At 36.2% G+C, this 17,048-nt stretch overlaps 1 protein-coding gene across 1 annotated transcript; it reads right to left on the bottom strand.

Moving 5' to 3' along the window:
* Positions 1 to 4,476: 4,476 nt before the first annotated feature.
* LOC133288157 (isoleucine N-monooxygenase 2-like) lies at positions 4,477 to 6,232 on the bottom strand. Its single transcript, XM_061485853.1, has 2 exons — positions 5,264 to 6,232; positions 4,477 to 5,106 (listed from the first exon to the last, which is right to left on the bottom strand). The coding sequence occupies exons 1-2, from the start codon at positions 6,230 to 6,232 to the stop codon at positions 4,477 to 4,479; spliced, it is 1,599 nt and encodes a 532-aa protein (XP_061341837.1).
* Between the last annotated feature and the right edge of the window lie 10,816 nt (positions 6,233 to 17,048).

The following is a 17,048-nucleotide window of genomic DNA, read 5'->3' as shown; positions in this document are numbered from 1 at the left end:
TGGCCCTAACCCATGGGGTTATATGATTTTTTGGTTCGTGCGGGCTGTTTGATATGCGGGCTTTTGACCCTGTGGGCTTTTTGACCCTGGCCCGCGCGAGCTAGGGCCTAACGGGCTGGGCTGGCCCGTTTTGACGGCTCTACTTGGGAGTGAGAGGACGAGCTTATCCGGCAATACCTCGAGTTTCGGGACAGGTATGTTTCTGATTTTGAGGACAAAATCCTTAAAAGGTGGGGTGAATGTAAGAACCCGCACCGTTAAATTAGGAATTTAATTAAATAATTATGAGATTAATGAAATAATTCCATAATTGACCCTAATAATTATGAGAAGGCTTTAATAATTATGAGAAGTGATTAATAACGTTGAAAGTCGCTTTTCTAATGAAAAGTGCAGATACCGATTCTACCTCACGGTATAAATGCGTACCGATGAAGTATCCCGGAAAATTATAAAAAGTGTGTATATATTACTAGAATAATATATAGGACTAGTATAATAATTTTGGAGTCAAAATAATGAGAACTGGTGCCAGAACTGATGCTGGCTACGTAAAAGCACGTACCAGAAAAGTGCTGCGAAAAATAAAATAAAAATATGAAAAATCTTAGAAAAAGGACTAGGTTCAGAATCCTAAGTTTGGGATTAAAATGATAAGCGTAGCTATTAGCGCTAATGCAGTGCGATTAAAACTTAAGTAGGTATATATAGATAATGACACATAATCCTAGGTCATTTTAGTGCCTCCTACGTGAGTCTTTTGCTGAAGCTCCAACCAGCCACCCTTGCCACCCCTTCCTCTCCACTTTGTGAGCCAAGAGGCCATCTTTCCTCTTGGTTTCTTCAACAAATCTCCTTGGATGAGTTTGCTTTAGACTTAAGAGAGTGTAAGTAAGGTGTTTCCTTTTCTGAGTTTGGCCACTGTGGTGGAGGTGTGAGGGCTGAGTTCTTTGGTAAGAGTTGTGGGAACCATTTCCTTGAGTGTTGAAGTTTCAAGGAGTGATCCTTGATGAGAAAGGACCCGTCTTGGTGTGCCATTTTCGTGCACATTGAAGTCAGAACCTTGGGAGCTGTCTTGAGAGCTCCAAGAGCATTCTTTTTCTGTTTTGAACCTTTGGGTAAGCTTCACCACCCTTGATCATGAGTTTCTTTAGTTAAAAGGTTGAGTCTTGGCATGTTAATGAGTTAAATAGGTAACCAACCTTAACATGAACCTAAAAGTGGATAAAAATGCATGCTTGGACGTTGAAATGGATTAAAAATGGAACCTTGGGAGTGATATCTCGCGAAATGCAGAAACTGCATTCTGTCGCGAAATAACTGGATATGATATCTGAATATGGGTTGGAAATATCCGGATATTGATATTCATATATGGGGTTGTAGATATCCGGATATGAATATCCGGATATGGCCCCGACAAATATCCGGATATTCTGGGAATTTCGAGGCAGTGACGGTTCTGTGCAAACAGAACTGTATTTTTGGGTTTGTGGACCCATGTTTGGTTAAGTGAACCTCTATAATAATTAATCTAAGTCAGAATCAAAGTGATTAAGGGCTTATGGCTTTGTGAGAAGCCTAAAGGCCAGAAACGTAAAAGGAAAGCGTTGTCTTTATGTCATATGCTTGTAGATCATGATTGTTGATATTATTGCTGGTCTAAAACAGATTGTGATTCTGCTGTTTGTGGACTTTGAGCTTGGTTGGACTCTTGATTGGATAGTTTTCTTGCGAGGTAAGCTTTCGTGTCTTCGGTTTAGCCATTGTTGGTTCCACCATACCCCATGGGGGGATGGTTTATATGCATGATGTATTTTCATGTATTGATTTTGAAATGTTGTTGAGTTGTTATGTGCAAGTGCTTATAATATGCATGTGTTGTTCTACCTAGACGGTAAGCCTGTGTATGTAGTAGATATGCCATAGGGTGACTCTGTGGGTGGGTGCAAGTAGTGACTTGCACTGAATGTAGGTAATAGACGTATGTAAACCCTGCATTTCTCTGGCCAGTAAAATAGTTGACACACATGACATGATTATTCTGCTGCATTTAGGGGTGTTCATCAACCGATTCAAACCGCGGTGACCGAACCGAAAAACTGAAAATCGAAGAAACCGAAAACCGAAAAAAAACCCGCAAATTTTAATTGGATTGGATCGGTTTTCGGATGGGTTGATGAAAACCGATCCAATCCAAACCGATCCAATATATTAATTCCCTTCTACTTACTTGGGCCTTTTCCTAATTATAACCAAAAAATTTCTAAACCCAATACCTATTAACTTATCAACTAAACCCAAGAAAAAAAACCTAGTCACATCTCATCAATAATATTTCAAAAAAGAAAAAACTATATTATCGTCTATTGATGCTTCATATCTCATTGCCAAAAAAATTAACCTACATTATCGTCTATTGATACTTTTGTATTTCAAAAAATAAATAAATGTACAAAACATTATATACAAAAGATGTTATTTGCACAATAATCATGAAACAAACTTTAGGATTTTAAAAAAACCGAAAACCGATTCAATCCAAACCGAAAAAATTGGATTGGATCGGATTGGATTTGAAAAAAAATCCAAACCGAATGGATGATTACATAAACAAACCGAAGTGATTGGATCGGATGATTTTTGCTTCCAAAACCGATCCAATCCAGACCGCGAACACCCCTAGCTGCATTGCACCGATTTTGGAACTGATATTATATTACTGCTTTTGAACTTATATTGCACATGTAAGTGAGCTTGGGGTGGAGAAATTCTTGAAGACCTCTTGCCTTACTGAGATTTCTGTTTAGAGATCTCACCTCACGTTTGGGGCATATTTTTCAGGTTCAGATAACTCAGGGGTTGAGACCTCGGGCAGCAGGAGGCCGCAACTGATGTGATATGCTTGTTGTTATACTGTTGTGCTTGGATGTGGACATGCTTTATGTTTTATTATTATGATTTTGTTGTTGAGACTCTGCTGGGCTTTGTTGCCTTATTTGGTGAGCATGGGGGTTGTCCATGCCACATTGATTGACTATGTCTTATTTAGATTTGAGTTGTATTAATGTATCAAGATTAATGTCCGGACTACGTGTTGTAGTTCTGTGACTCAGATACTCACAGTTATTTATATATTAAGGTTATTCAGTGTATTTAGCTCTATTGCAATTTACATACAGGCAATGTTTTTGAAAAGAACTAAGTAAGCAACTTGGTTAATAATAATGACGTCATAATTGAAAGGAAAAATTATTCCGCATTTTTAATTATTTAATACGATGGTATGATAACAAACTGGGTATACACGGGGTGTTACAGCGTTCATGAGCACTTTAGCGCCCTATTACAATTCAACTAGGCCCATTACAATGTTTTGACTTAGGGCACAGGTCTACACCTTGTTTAAGGAGAATTTCAAAACCAAAAACATAACTTTGAAGAGATAAAGTCTGGTTTTTGTCATAGAAGCGCGTTCTTTATGCTTTAGAGCATCAGGGACGGGTTTGATTCAAGAATACGCTGGAAGTTTTGAATATTCACCTCGCCATCACACCAATGAAGTTTGGGGAAGCTTTACTATTTTCTTGTGTTTCGATTCCACTAAGCTAGGCTAGATTTCTTTATAGTTAAGGCTAGATGGAACCCAATTAAACCTTTATATTTATGAATTGCTCTTTAATGTAATTTTTCCTTTTTATAATTGAATGAATTTGTCTGTTCTTAATTCTTTCTATGAGTTTAATCTTGTGAATGATTTATGGTGATTATATGACAATAGAGATGTTGGTACGTGAACCATGCAAGATAAATTAATCATAATCCTTGTGATTCTAAGGATACACATAGAGTTTTATGCGATCTTGTGATTCTTGAGTTTAATGCTTATTTTCTTGAGCAATAGCCGGGGAACTGGGGTTATTTCAAGATAATAAATAATTAGAATGTCAATGGATTGAGTTCTAATTAACTTAGGGGAATCGATTGTCAATATATATTAGGGGCAATTAATTAAGAAATTTAATTTTAAAGGGAAATCGAAACCCTAACTGTGCGTTCTTGACTATTAAACAACTCAACTTTTGTTTTCTTGCATCTTTATTTAGTTTACTTGCTTGCTTTGTTATTAAGTTTGATTTCTATACAACTTTCGTGATTGAATGTCCAAATAAAACATAAATAGTTAATTAGTGATTGAATTTCTAATTCTTATAGGAACGATCTCGTACTAAGTACGCTTTATTACTTTTATGACTTGTGTTCTTGCTGAAGTCGCAACAATATACAACATTAGCGTTAAGAAATTTCACTATAATACAACATTAGATATTATTGTAATTTACGTTACATTACATTAATACTTTCAACTAAAAAACATTTTGAGCCATTCTTCACATTACATTATTGTAATTTACATATGACTCTTTTATTTAGCGACTTATTTTCCTTATTTAACTAAATATTTTTGCTTCGTATTCATGTGTGGTAGAGCTCTGCTGCTAACCTTGGCTTTGCTATTGCCACAAGTGGCTCAGCTAGAAGAAGATCATCATTGGACTCAGCAAGGTTGATGCTTGAAACATTGGGTGGTGCACTCCAAGTGAAACCATGGATCAACCTAGCAAATAGCATGACAGTCATTGTGGTGCCAAGCATCACTCCAGGACAACCACGCCTTCCCGTGCTGAATGTTATGAACCTCAAATCTGGCTCTGTCAAAACGATATCAGAGCCATTATTCTTGTGGTGGCGTTCAGGTTTGAACTTGAGGGGTTCATTCCACACTTTTGAGTTTCTCCCAAGTTCTTGTCTGCTTAGGACTACATGAGAACCCTTAGGAATCAAGTAATTACCAACTATTGTGTCATTCATAGCCACATGGGGAGGAATGAAAGGTGCAATTGGATGAAGGCGTAAAGTTTCTCTTGCACAAGCCTTCACATAGTTGAGCTTTGGAATATCTGATTCTTGGACTAGCCTTTCTTTGCCTACAACATTATCCAATTCTTCAGTGGCTCTTTGAAGCAACTCAGGTTGGTTTATCATTTCTGCAAGTGCCCATTCAACAGCATTTGAGGGATTGTCCACTGTTGCAAGCATCAATTCCTACAAGGAGTAGTTTGATTTTGAGTTATAATATTTGATTTAATAATTTATGTTTTTCGTACATGCATGAATGGTTAATTTGTGTTTGCATGTGCTAGTGCTAATTAATGCATGAACGAGAAATTAAAAAAAAAATTAAGTGAAGTGAAATACTTACTATGAGTTGCGCCTTGATTTCCTCTTGTGTCAATGATGGGTTATTGTTAACATCTTTCAAGGAGATCAAAATATCAAGCCAGTCCTCTTCTAATTCAACCTTTAATCCATCATTCCATTGTTTGATTCTCTGTTCAATGATAGGATCATGATACTTTTTTATGATCCCCATCGCTTTCTTTACCTCATTCTCATGGCCTTCCAAATCAAGTCCCCTCAAGCATGGCAAATAATCAGAAACAGAAAAGGCATAAATGTACTTAAGCAAAGTGAAGATGGAATCAACATGTTCTTCTTCCTCAAAACCTGGTCCTCCAGCATTACCACCATTTCCAAAGTACCTTGTATTAAAAATAAGTTTCCTTATCACGTTACCACAATAATCACGTGCAGCAGCCCTAACATTCACAAAGCCACAATCATTTGGATTTTTGCATTTGTTGTAGATGTAGAACATAAGGTTATCAGCTTCTTCAGTCCTTCTGTCTTGGAGCCAATGATGCCTGAGTGGGGAAAGCAAATCATTGCTTATGATTTTCTTCATTTTCTTCCATTGATCCCCATAGGGTGCAAATATTGCACCTAAATATCCACTACTGATTGCATCAGTGCACATGCTTAATGATCTTGATGCAAAAGTTGCATCATGTTTTCTCAAGAATTCACTGGCAATGGTGGGACAAGTAACTGGGATTACATTGGCATTTCCTAAGCGGATACATGCGATTTCAGTGTTCATTTCTTTCATCAACTTGTGTATCCACTTATATGTAGGTCTGTTTGCAAGCATTTCAGGAAGGTTACCAACTATAGGCCATGGTTTTGGGCCTGGTGGGAGTTTTGGTTTCTTGGATATCTCAATTAATTGAGATCTTAGGACTTTGAGAATGGTAAGGCTAGTGACTATACTAAGCAAAGAAAGCCAAAAGACTTGAAAGTGTGAAAACAAAACACTGAGGGAATGACCCATAGCTTGAATAAAGTTTTTCAAATAAAAAGGATGATGAGCTAGTTGAATTACTTTGGCTACGGTTTGGAGAAGAAATGGATGATGGATGATTGTGGTTACTTGTTTAGAAGTTTGATGCCTATTTATAGCAGCTAAACCATAGGGCTAAAGATGCATTCCGAAAACCCGAAGGTACGTGTATATTTTGGAAAAGTGTTCTCAAAAAAGAAGGATGAGCTCGGTTAGTTGCCTTTGGATAGATTTTAGAAAGTAAAACAATGTTTAAGCGTATGAATGTGTTAAATGTGTTTGTGTTTGTGTTTGTACGAAGGGAATGCATTTGACAAATATTTGAAGTGAAATACATATGATGCATGTGCGTTTCGGAGAGGATTAGCTCACTTCTGCAAAATTAGCCATTCCACATGTTTCAGCAGTTTGGAGGTCTCCTTCCAAATGAAGGAGAGTATAGAATTTCCACTTTTATTATACAAACGGTACTTTTTTTGGTATTTGTTTAAAAATACCAAAAATTTTCAATGTAAGGATGTCATTTGTAATTTTGAATAAACGTCGTAAAGGTTATTTTTTAATAAAATAGTAATAAAAATCACTTTCTCTCTACCACTTCTTTTTTTCCAAGTTAAAGATCATTAATTTCTAAGTTATAACAAAGTGATGGTCATGTAAAAAAATTAAAACAACTTTTAGCTTAAAAAAAATATTTTACTGCATATGTGCATGTGATATTTTCTTTAAAACGTACACAAATTAAATCCTTAAAAAGAAAAAGTAAAATAAAAGATGGGATTTGCATCTATCATGTCACATAACACCAAAAAGTTTTCTACACATACAACTTTCCTTTTTAAAGCAAAAAAAAATAAAAAATTAAGGCACGTATGCAAAACGAATCTCTATAACATTACACAATCACTTTTCCTATAACATAACTCTTATAAAACCTGATCAGACCAAATACAGTATGGACTGGCATATATGTATCGAGCCCAATCACACACGGTTGAATGAGCTTACGTTGTTAGTGGCCTGGGCCTGGTATTGCTGTTGGAGAGTGCTTGAGCTTTGTCCTTCACGTTGGCGTGTTGCACCAAATGGGGGTACCTGCGAAGACACTCCGATGCTTAAGTCAGTATCAGAGGCAGGTGTTTTTGTGTTGATTAAGTAAAGATGATCGTACCTTGGTGGTATATCGCTTGCTTATATAGTAGTTAAGATGCCACCTTAGTTAAGGCGGCTTGGCTTCTGAGTGGCCAGCCTTGAGCTGCAGGTCAGTCAGGGAACCTCAGTAACCTTATCTTCCATAGTGTCTAGTAGTAGAGTTGTGGCAAGCTGGAGTTTTCCGTTGTTTGCTGGAGTTAAAGCGCGGTGGAGCTGCCTTAGGCCTTAAGTTTACTTCCTATAGAAGGTTTCATACGCGATGTGGGTATCGCGTCTTGTGTGTCGCAATGAGGGCATCGTGTCTGTGTTTGTTCTTTGCGCTTTGCTTCTGGTCTTCAATGGGCCTGGGCTTCCTTATGTGTTTTTGGGCCCTGGTTGGACCTATATTTTATCCGGATCAAAACCCATAAAAGATAGTTGGAATACACACCAGTGTCAGTTTCGGTATTCGGAGAACATTTTTTGTACTAGAATCGCACTGAATATTGCGTATAACTCCCGTTCAAAATAAAATTATAAATTAATTATTTTAGTAAATATATAATTATAATATTAAAGAAAATTCTCTTTCTTTATAAATTATGTCAACTGATATGTTATATTATACTCCTATTGGTAGAATATAGTTACCATCGTAATATATTAGATTTTTTCGGTTCACATGAGAGACTCACGTCGAACTTGTGTGTATTTGGAATTAAAAGAATATTAGCACTATATTCTTTGGGAAAAATGTTTCTGCAGTAACTGCAGATAAGTTATCTGCATTTTTTCTCAAAACGACGTCAATTTGGTATTGAAATCTTAAAAAATTATAAATATAAAGACTAATATTATCCTGAAATAAATTAAAATTACAAAAACACCATGATTTCCACCCAAAACGACGTCGTATTGGACTTACTGCAGATAACTTATCTGCAGTAACTGCAGAAAAAGAGAACCCATATTCCTTATTCACGTTCCTCTTTTAAAATTTAAACTTTTCCTGAGTTAGATATCCTCAAAATTATAATGAAACATTATATAACCTTAATTCTAATAATTCATATTTTACATAGACGAGTGCAATTAATATCAATTCAACATTTTTTGTTAGGTTGGTTGAACTTTTAATTTAAAATTATTCTTGATAAATTTAATTTAAATTAATCATTTGAAAATGATAAAGTATTTTAATTGTGCTGAAATTAAATTACTTAAAAAAAACCCTACAACTCAAAATATTTAAATTCTTGTAAATGGAGAAAAAGTATTATCAAGATTAATGTATGAATAAAATATTATTTTGACCCTCATTGATGTATTACTTTCGTTTTATTCCTTGATAATTGTCTCCTTCATTTTAATCCATATATAGTCACTTTTGTTTAGTCGTTCAGAGATATATATTTTTTATTTTGGTTAGTGTCAGAAGTATTCGCTTGTATTGGAATCATTCTTTTATTTTCTTTTGATTATTTGCTGTTGTAATCGCTTTAATTTTGCGCTTTCTATCTACTTGCATAGATAACTAAATTAGTAATTTGGACATTTATAACAAATGGGTAAAATAATACATAAATTTTGAACTCAGTAGTTGATAGCCTTAATATTTGGCTAAAACACTTTTGTAACTACAATACATAAATTTAAATATGTTTAAAGGTATTTGTATATATGGAAATTAAAAATAATTAATTTTATATTTAAAAAAGTGAAAGAATGGTAAAACTTAAAAGTTAACGATTGATTTGATTAGAGAAGGGAAACGAAAGTGATTATATTCATATGAGATCAAAATAAAGAAAACGATTTTGAAAGACTAAGATGAAGAGTATGTACCAAAATGAAACAAATTAAAATAAATAAATCTCAATAATTCAGTGAAATGAAAAGTAAGCACATACCTATATAAAAGTCTAAATTAAAAGAAAGTATAAATTATCAAATGGTGGTAGCTTAATTGATAAATAGGAGCTGAGCAAGTGAGAGTGAGAGCATATGCTCGATTCTCTCCAGTATCACATTAGGGAGTAATTTAAAGTGTTAATCCTGAATCTACCCTAAATTAAACTAGTCTCAAAATGATGAACCGATGGAATATTTCTAAAAGAAAAGATAAATTAAGAACTTTGAAAAACAAAACAAAGGAGGTCCATTAGTGAGAGACTAAAATAATATTCTAATAATTTTCTTGTGAAAGGGGGGTTTTTGTATTATACATTTTTTTTTCGTTAGTATATAAGTGATTTATTTGTTAAATATTTATCGATTACTGTTTCTAGCAATAAATATTTAAATTTATTAAAATAATCAACAATCAATAAAAATTTAGGAAATTTTTTTTTGAAAATTAAGCAAGATATCGGTATTTTTAAACTATTTGGCAACGAGGGAAAAAAAGAAGAAAAATACTATGAAAATGCCAGTCCTAAAATGGCCCCACTTGAAAGGCACAAGTGTATTTGGTGCATTGTATGTCTAACGTTTGAAGGTACTAAAGTTATTAATTCTAGGCATGACCAATCACTTCCAAAACTTTTGTTCAGTGGATTAGTAAAGTACGTAAAACAAAAAAAAAAAAATACTTTTGTTTCGTGCAACATGGGATCATATATACAGATACAACGTGTCTATGATCTTTCTTTCTTTCGTTGAATTCACATTTTTTTTATGATCAACGTTTTTAATTTTCTTTCATTTGGTAAATTTTCAAAGATATAAAAACTGAAAATAGGAGTATATATTCCGTATATTCAATTTTTAAGGTTTTGGGTTGAGATATATTTTTCAGTCTCATTGCTATGATTGTTGTAGTTTAACCACTGCCTATGAGTTTAAAAATTGTTTAACCTTGTGGTTAAACAATTTTCTTTTGTTTACCAAAAAAAAACAATTTTCTTTCAATTTTTAAATTTTGATTAGAGAATAATATAAACTGTTGAGGTATATAAAACCATTAATGTAGCCTCACCCAAAAGCTTACGCTTTTGGGTTGAATTGGTTATTTACATGGTATCTGTAACACCCCGTATATATCCGGTAATGTTATCATAATATCGTATTAAGCTGCGCTTAATTAAAAATGCGGAATTACTTTTTCTTTTCAATTATGATGCCATTAACATTACCAACTTACTTAATAATCAATTAATAAAACATCGTCTGTATGTAATTGCAATAAAACAGCTACTGAAATACCTCATAACATAGATAATATAAGTGTGGCTCTAGTCACGGAACTACAACAACGTAGACCGGACCATCTAACAGTTTATACAACTCCAAACTACAAGTACTAACAAGAAGTGTCATGGACAATCCCCATGCTCACTCAAATAAGGCAACATGCCCAACATCAGTCTCAACAACAACATAACATAAATAGCGGAAAACATAAACAGCATCCAAATCCAGTCATGCAAACATAAAGCAGTAAAACATAATCAGCTAAGCTCCGGCCTCCTGCCGCCTGAGGCATCATTACCCATACTACCTGATCCTGAAATAAGCATTCCCCAAACGTGGGATAAGATCTCTAATCTAGAAATCTCAGTAAGTCAGTGAGTCCTCAAGGATCTTCCACCCCAAGCTCACTTACATGTGCAATATAAGTTCAAAAGCAGTTTATCATTTATCATTTCAAAAATAATGCAATGCAGCAGATAATCATGTCATGTGTGTCAATACTAATCTACTGGCCAGAGACAGTGCAGGTATACGTCTATCACCTACACACCGTGCAAGTACCACTTGCATTCACCCCGGTACACCGTCTTGTATGGCGCTACATACTCAGGCTTCCCGTCAAGATGAAACAACACATGGATATTAAAAGCCATTACATGTAAAGTTCAATCAACATATCAAATATCCAAAAGCATGTACACAGCATGCATAAACCATACCCCCATGGGACATGGTGGAACCACAACATGGCTAAACCGAGGACACGAAAGCTTACCTTGCAAGCTAACTCCAAAAGCAAAGAGTCCACAGCTCAAAGTCCAAACACAGCAGATTCACAATCTGTTATGGACCAACAATACATCAACAACATGCACCACAAGCATACAATATTAAGACAACATCATTTCATTACATTTTCAAGTCTTAAAGCTTCTAACAAAGCCACAAGCCCTTAATCCCATGATTATGGCTTAGTCCATTAAATACAGAAGTTCAACTTCATCAATCTAGGGTCTACAAACCCCCCAATAGCCTCTGTACACACAGCACAGCTACTGTTCTACGAAATCCCAGAATATCCGGATATTCCTCGGGACCATATCTGGATATGCAATATCCGGATATCTCACTGGACATATCCGGATATGCAATATCCGGATATCCAGAATCCCATATCCGGATATCTATTATCCAGATATCCCAAAACCCCATATCCGAATACACATATCCGGATATTCCACGGGCCGATATCCGGATATTTCACGACAGAATGCAGTTTCTGCATTTTCGTGAAGATATCCTTCCAAGGTTGGGTTTTTACCGATTTTAAACTCCTAAACATGCATTTCTAGGTGTGTTCAACATTACCCCACAACAAGTTATCATCTTTTGACCTTAACATGCATCAAGCTTTCATTTTTAAGCATTAAACTCAAGATCAAAGATTGGTATACCTACCAAAGGCTTAAAACAGAGAAGGAGATGCTCTTGGAGCTCAACACAGCCCCTCAAGTCTGACTCAAGAAAGATGCACGAAAATGGCTTCACAAGGGTTGGTTCTTCTCACCAAAAGTCACCACTTGGACCTCCAAAATGCCATAACTATGGCTTTCAGCAACCACACCACCCAAAACCAGCACTCTCACCCACACACAGAGGATGGAAACTCAGAATACACCCTCACACTTCCTCACCATGCATGTTCTTAAGTGTAAACAAGCTCAAAGAGGGAAGAAATCAAGTAAAGGTGACAACTTGAGTTCAAAAATGGTGAAAGGAGGCAATGGAACAGTAAACCACCCTCAGCCCACCAAGTGCCTCACGTAGGAATTCTGGTATGCCTAGGGTTATGTGCTAAAATGCATATATATAGCCACTTAGCCATAAAACACACAGTATTAACTTTAATTGCTACACTTAGCATTTTAATCCCAAACTTTGGATTATGAAACTACATAATTTTCTAAGATTTATCATATTTTTCTTACAATTTTCTGAGCACTTTTCCGGTACGCGCTTTTCCAAGCCAGTACCGGTTTCCAGCACCAGTTCTCATTATCTGGACTTGAAACTCGTTTTACAAGTCCTACATATTATTATAGTAATTATCATACACTTACATTAATTTTTCCGGGATACTTTTTCGGCACGCATTTATACCGACTAGCAGAACCGGTATCTGCACTTTTCTTCCAAAAAGCGACTTTCAGCATTATTACTCACTAACTATAATTATTAAAGCCTCATAATAATTATTAGAGTCAATTATGGAATCATTTCCTATTTTCTCGTAATTTATTAATTAAATACCTTAATTAACGGTGCGGGTTCTTACAGTATCAGAGCCTCGTGGTCCCGGGTTCAAACCTCGCCGCCCCCTACTTTCTCTTGTGAAATTTCTTAGCACAATAGTAGGTTGGGTCTGTTGCATCATCCACTCTTCAAGCCCAATGGGCTCTTGTGTGAGGGGGCGTGTTGAGTTATATAGTCTCACTTGGTTGTATGAGCAACTAATGTGGGATTTATAAGGCATTGGGCACTCTCACCCTTTGAGCTAGCTTTTGGGGTGATGTATCCCAAGGTTCTTATCAAGTGGTATCAGAGTGTTGAGATATATACTCTCACCCTTTGATCTAGCATTTGGGGTGGTGTATCCCAAGGTTCTTTACATGGTATCAGAGTCTCGTCGTCCCCCACTTTCTCTTGTGGCGTTTCTTAGCACAGGTAGGCTGGGCCTGTTGCATTGTCCACTCTTCAAGCCCAATGGGCTCTCGTGTGAGGGGGCGTGTTGAGTTATATAGTCCCACATTGGTTGTATGAGCAACTAATGTGAGGTTTATAAGGCCTTGGGCACTCTCACCCTTTGAGCTAGATTTTGGGGTGGTGTATCCCAAGGTTCTTTACATGGTATCAAAGCCTCGTGTCCCGGGTTCGATCCTCGTTGCCCCCACTTTCTTTCAAGTGGAATTTCTTTGTTCGCACAGGTAGGTGGGCCTGTGCATTGTCCACCCTTCTAGCCCAGTGGGCTCTTGTGTGAGGGGGCGTATTGAGATATATAAAACCATTAATGTAGCCTCACCCAAAAGTTTAAGCTTTTGGGTTGAATTGGTTCTTTACATAAACCATTAAAAAGACCCTCACCTAATACTTTAAGGTTTTGAATTGAAATGGTTCTTAATTTACATGGTATCAGAGCTTCTTTAATCACAAGGTTACGAGTTTGATTCTCATTGCCTCACTTTCTAATTAAATTAAAGAATCATAAAATAAATCAAAAATTAGACATGTATAATATCCACGCTTCAAGCCCAAAATGGTCTTGGATGAGAGAGTGTTAGAGAATAATATAAACTGTAACACCCCGTGTAACACCCCGTGTATACTCGGAATATTAACATTACATCGTATTAAGCGGTGCTTAATTAAAAATTGCGGAATATTCTTTTTCTTTTCAATTATGACGTCATTATCAATTACCAACTTGATTACTTAATCAATTTCATAAAATATCGCCTGTATGTAAATTGCAATAAGACATCTACTGAAATACCTCAATATATAAATAAAGTGTGTATCTAAATCACGGTATTACATCTCGTAATCCGGACAATATCCTGATACATTATTACAACTTCAAAAGGCGCAAGACATAAACAAGACATAACAATACTATGTGGCATGGACAATCCCCATGCTAACCAAATAAGCATAGTAAACAACAAGTCTCAACATAAAACTCCATAAACATAACTGAAGCTATAAGCATAAACAGCATGCAAATCCAGCATCCAATCATGGCAGCAGAATATAACAGCAATCTAACTCAGCTCCGGCCTCCCGCCGCCTGAGGTCTCAACATTACCTGACCCTGAAATAAGCATTCCCCAAACGTGGGGTGAGATCTCTAAACAAGAAATCTCAGTAAGACAAGGGGTCCTCAAGGATCTTCCACCCCAAGCTCACTTACATGTGCAATATAAGTTCTAAAAGCATTTATATCATTATCAGTTCCAAAACTATGTAGTGCAACAAATATCTATGGCATGTGTGTAATCACTATCTACTGGCCAGAGAAATGTAGGAATACGTCTATTCCCTACATGTAGTACAAGGAACACCGCTTGCACCTCACCCACAGTCTCACCCTCTTGTATGTTCTACATACTCAGGCTTACCGTATAGGTGGAACACCTCCATGCATATCAACAAGGCACTAACATATAATAGCTCAACATTATTTCCAAAAAATCAAAAGCATGTAACACAGCATGCATATACCATATCCCCATGGGACATGGTGGAACCACAACATGGCTAAACCGAGGACACGAAAGCTTACCTCTAAGCTAGCTATCCAAGCCAAGAGTCCACACAAGCTCAAAGTCCAAACAGAGCAGAATCACAATCTGTTTTAGACCAACAATTATATCAATATTCACATTCTAATATTTACAATGTTTAACTAGACATCTTGAGATTTCCAACAATATACTTTATGTCTCAATCGGAGTTGTATAACTCCGGTTATGATTTACGCAAGGTGACTGCTGCAAACGGAATTTCCAGCAACCAAAACGCGACTTAAAATAGACACTGCGATCAAACCACTGATCCAATGGCTAAAAAATTTACAGAGTTGTAGCCCTATGTGTTAGCTTCACATAGGTCCAAACCTCACTCAATTTAGAGCTCTGTAGCTCGAGATGTCTCAATTTTACTAAACTAGGTCGTTGCTGTCACATTTGCACAAAACAGGTTTCTGGTCATTTTCACAGGTGGTAATCGATTACCAAGTACTGGTAATCGATTACTGCACATGGTAATCGATTACCACCAGCAAGGTAATCGATTACCACACATGGTAACCGATTACCAATCAAAAGTAATCGATTACCACGCGGGCAGAACAGCATTATGCAGATTTTTTCTGCATAATCCGAAGCCAAATTGCCATCCCATGACCCAAGGTCCGGTCTTGACCCAAAACAGAAGTTCAATACCACATTTTAGACTTAGATTAACAACCTTAAGCTTGAAAGATTAAAGTTAACTCATTTTATAACATAAACCAGCCATTTTCATGAAAATTCAAAGGAAAGTTCAAGGTATACCAATGGAGGTTCAAACTCAGCCACAAGGAAGGCTCTTGGAGCTCTCCAACAAGGTTCAAAGATTCTGACTTGAACACAAAATGGAAATGCCAACAAAGCTTGGCCCTTTCTTCACAAAGGAAGCTCCTTGGAGCTCAAAATGCCATTACAATGGCTCAACAACCCCAACCTCCAAAGTCAGCACCAAAAGCACCCCAAAACAACCCACCAACTCAGAAACCAAGCCTCTCACACAACCCCAACACAACCACAAGGTGTTTACAAGGAACAATCAAGAGAAAAGATGATCATTTGGTGGTTTCTCATGAAGAAATGGTGAAGACAAGCCAAAGAAGCACCAAGTCAGCAATGGAATAGTGTAAACTGATCAGCCCCCAAAGGTGTTCACGTAGGAATGAGGTTCTAGGGTTTTGTGCCCACTTAATGAGTGTATTTATAGCCAAAACCCACTTAAACTCACTGTATTAACTTTAATTGCTACGCTTAGCATTTTAATCCCAAACTTTGGATTCTGAAACTACATAATTTTCTAAGATTTATCATATTTTTCTTATGATTTTCTGAGCAACTTTCTGGTACGCGCTTTTCAAAGCCAGTACCGGTTTCTAGCACCAGTTCTCATTATTTGGACTTAAAACTCGTTTTACAAGTCCTACATGTTATTCTAGTAATTATCATGTACTTACTTTAATTTTCTGGGATACTTTTTCGGTATGCATTTATACCGACTAGCAGAACCGGTATCTGCACTTTTCTTCCGAAAAGCGACTTTCAGCATTCTTAATCACTTATCATAATTATTAAAGCCTCTTAATAATTATTAGGGTTAATTATGGAATCATTTCCTATTTTCACATAATTAATTAATTAAATACCTTAATTAACGGTGCGGGTTCTTACACCCCGTGTTAACCCGGTTTTAACATGTCATTGTATTAAGCCACACTTAATTTAAATATGCGGAATAACTTTTTTACTTTCAATTATGACGTCATTAATCTTGGCCAAGTTGATTACTTAATCAATTTCATAAAAACATCGCCTGTATGTAAATTGCAAAAGAAATCTAACTGAAATACCTCATAAAATAATTAACAATGAGTATCTAAGTCACGGATCTACAACACGTAGTCCGGACATAATCCTGGTACCTTATTCAACTCCAAACTAAAACAGCAAAGTCAAAACATTGTGGCATGGACACTTGCTGAAACTTATCACGCAGCAGAATCGAGATTTAGTTCGATTGAAAAAATCAAAAAAGGCTAAAGAGAAAAATCAAGGAAAAGGAAAAGAAAAAGAGCCTGAGAAAGAAGTTGAAAAAGAACTTGAAAATTTCGACGAAAGTGAGCCGGTACAAGAATATTCAAAAG

Source organism: Gastrolobium bilobum, unplaced genomic scaffold (genome assembly GCF_033153095.1).
Source record: "Gastrolobium bilobum isolate Gb01-03AN ecotype WA unplaced genomic scaffold, APGP_CSIRO_Gbil_v1 utg90693, whole genome shotgun sequence".
NCBI lineage: Eukaryota > Viridiplantae > Streptophyta > Magnoliopsida > Fabales > Fabaceae > Gastrolobium > Gastrolobium bilobum.
The sequence above is the reverse complement of the archived record's forward strand: the minus strand, read 5'-3'. Positions and strand labels throughout refer to the sequence as shown.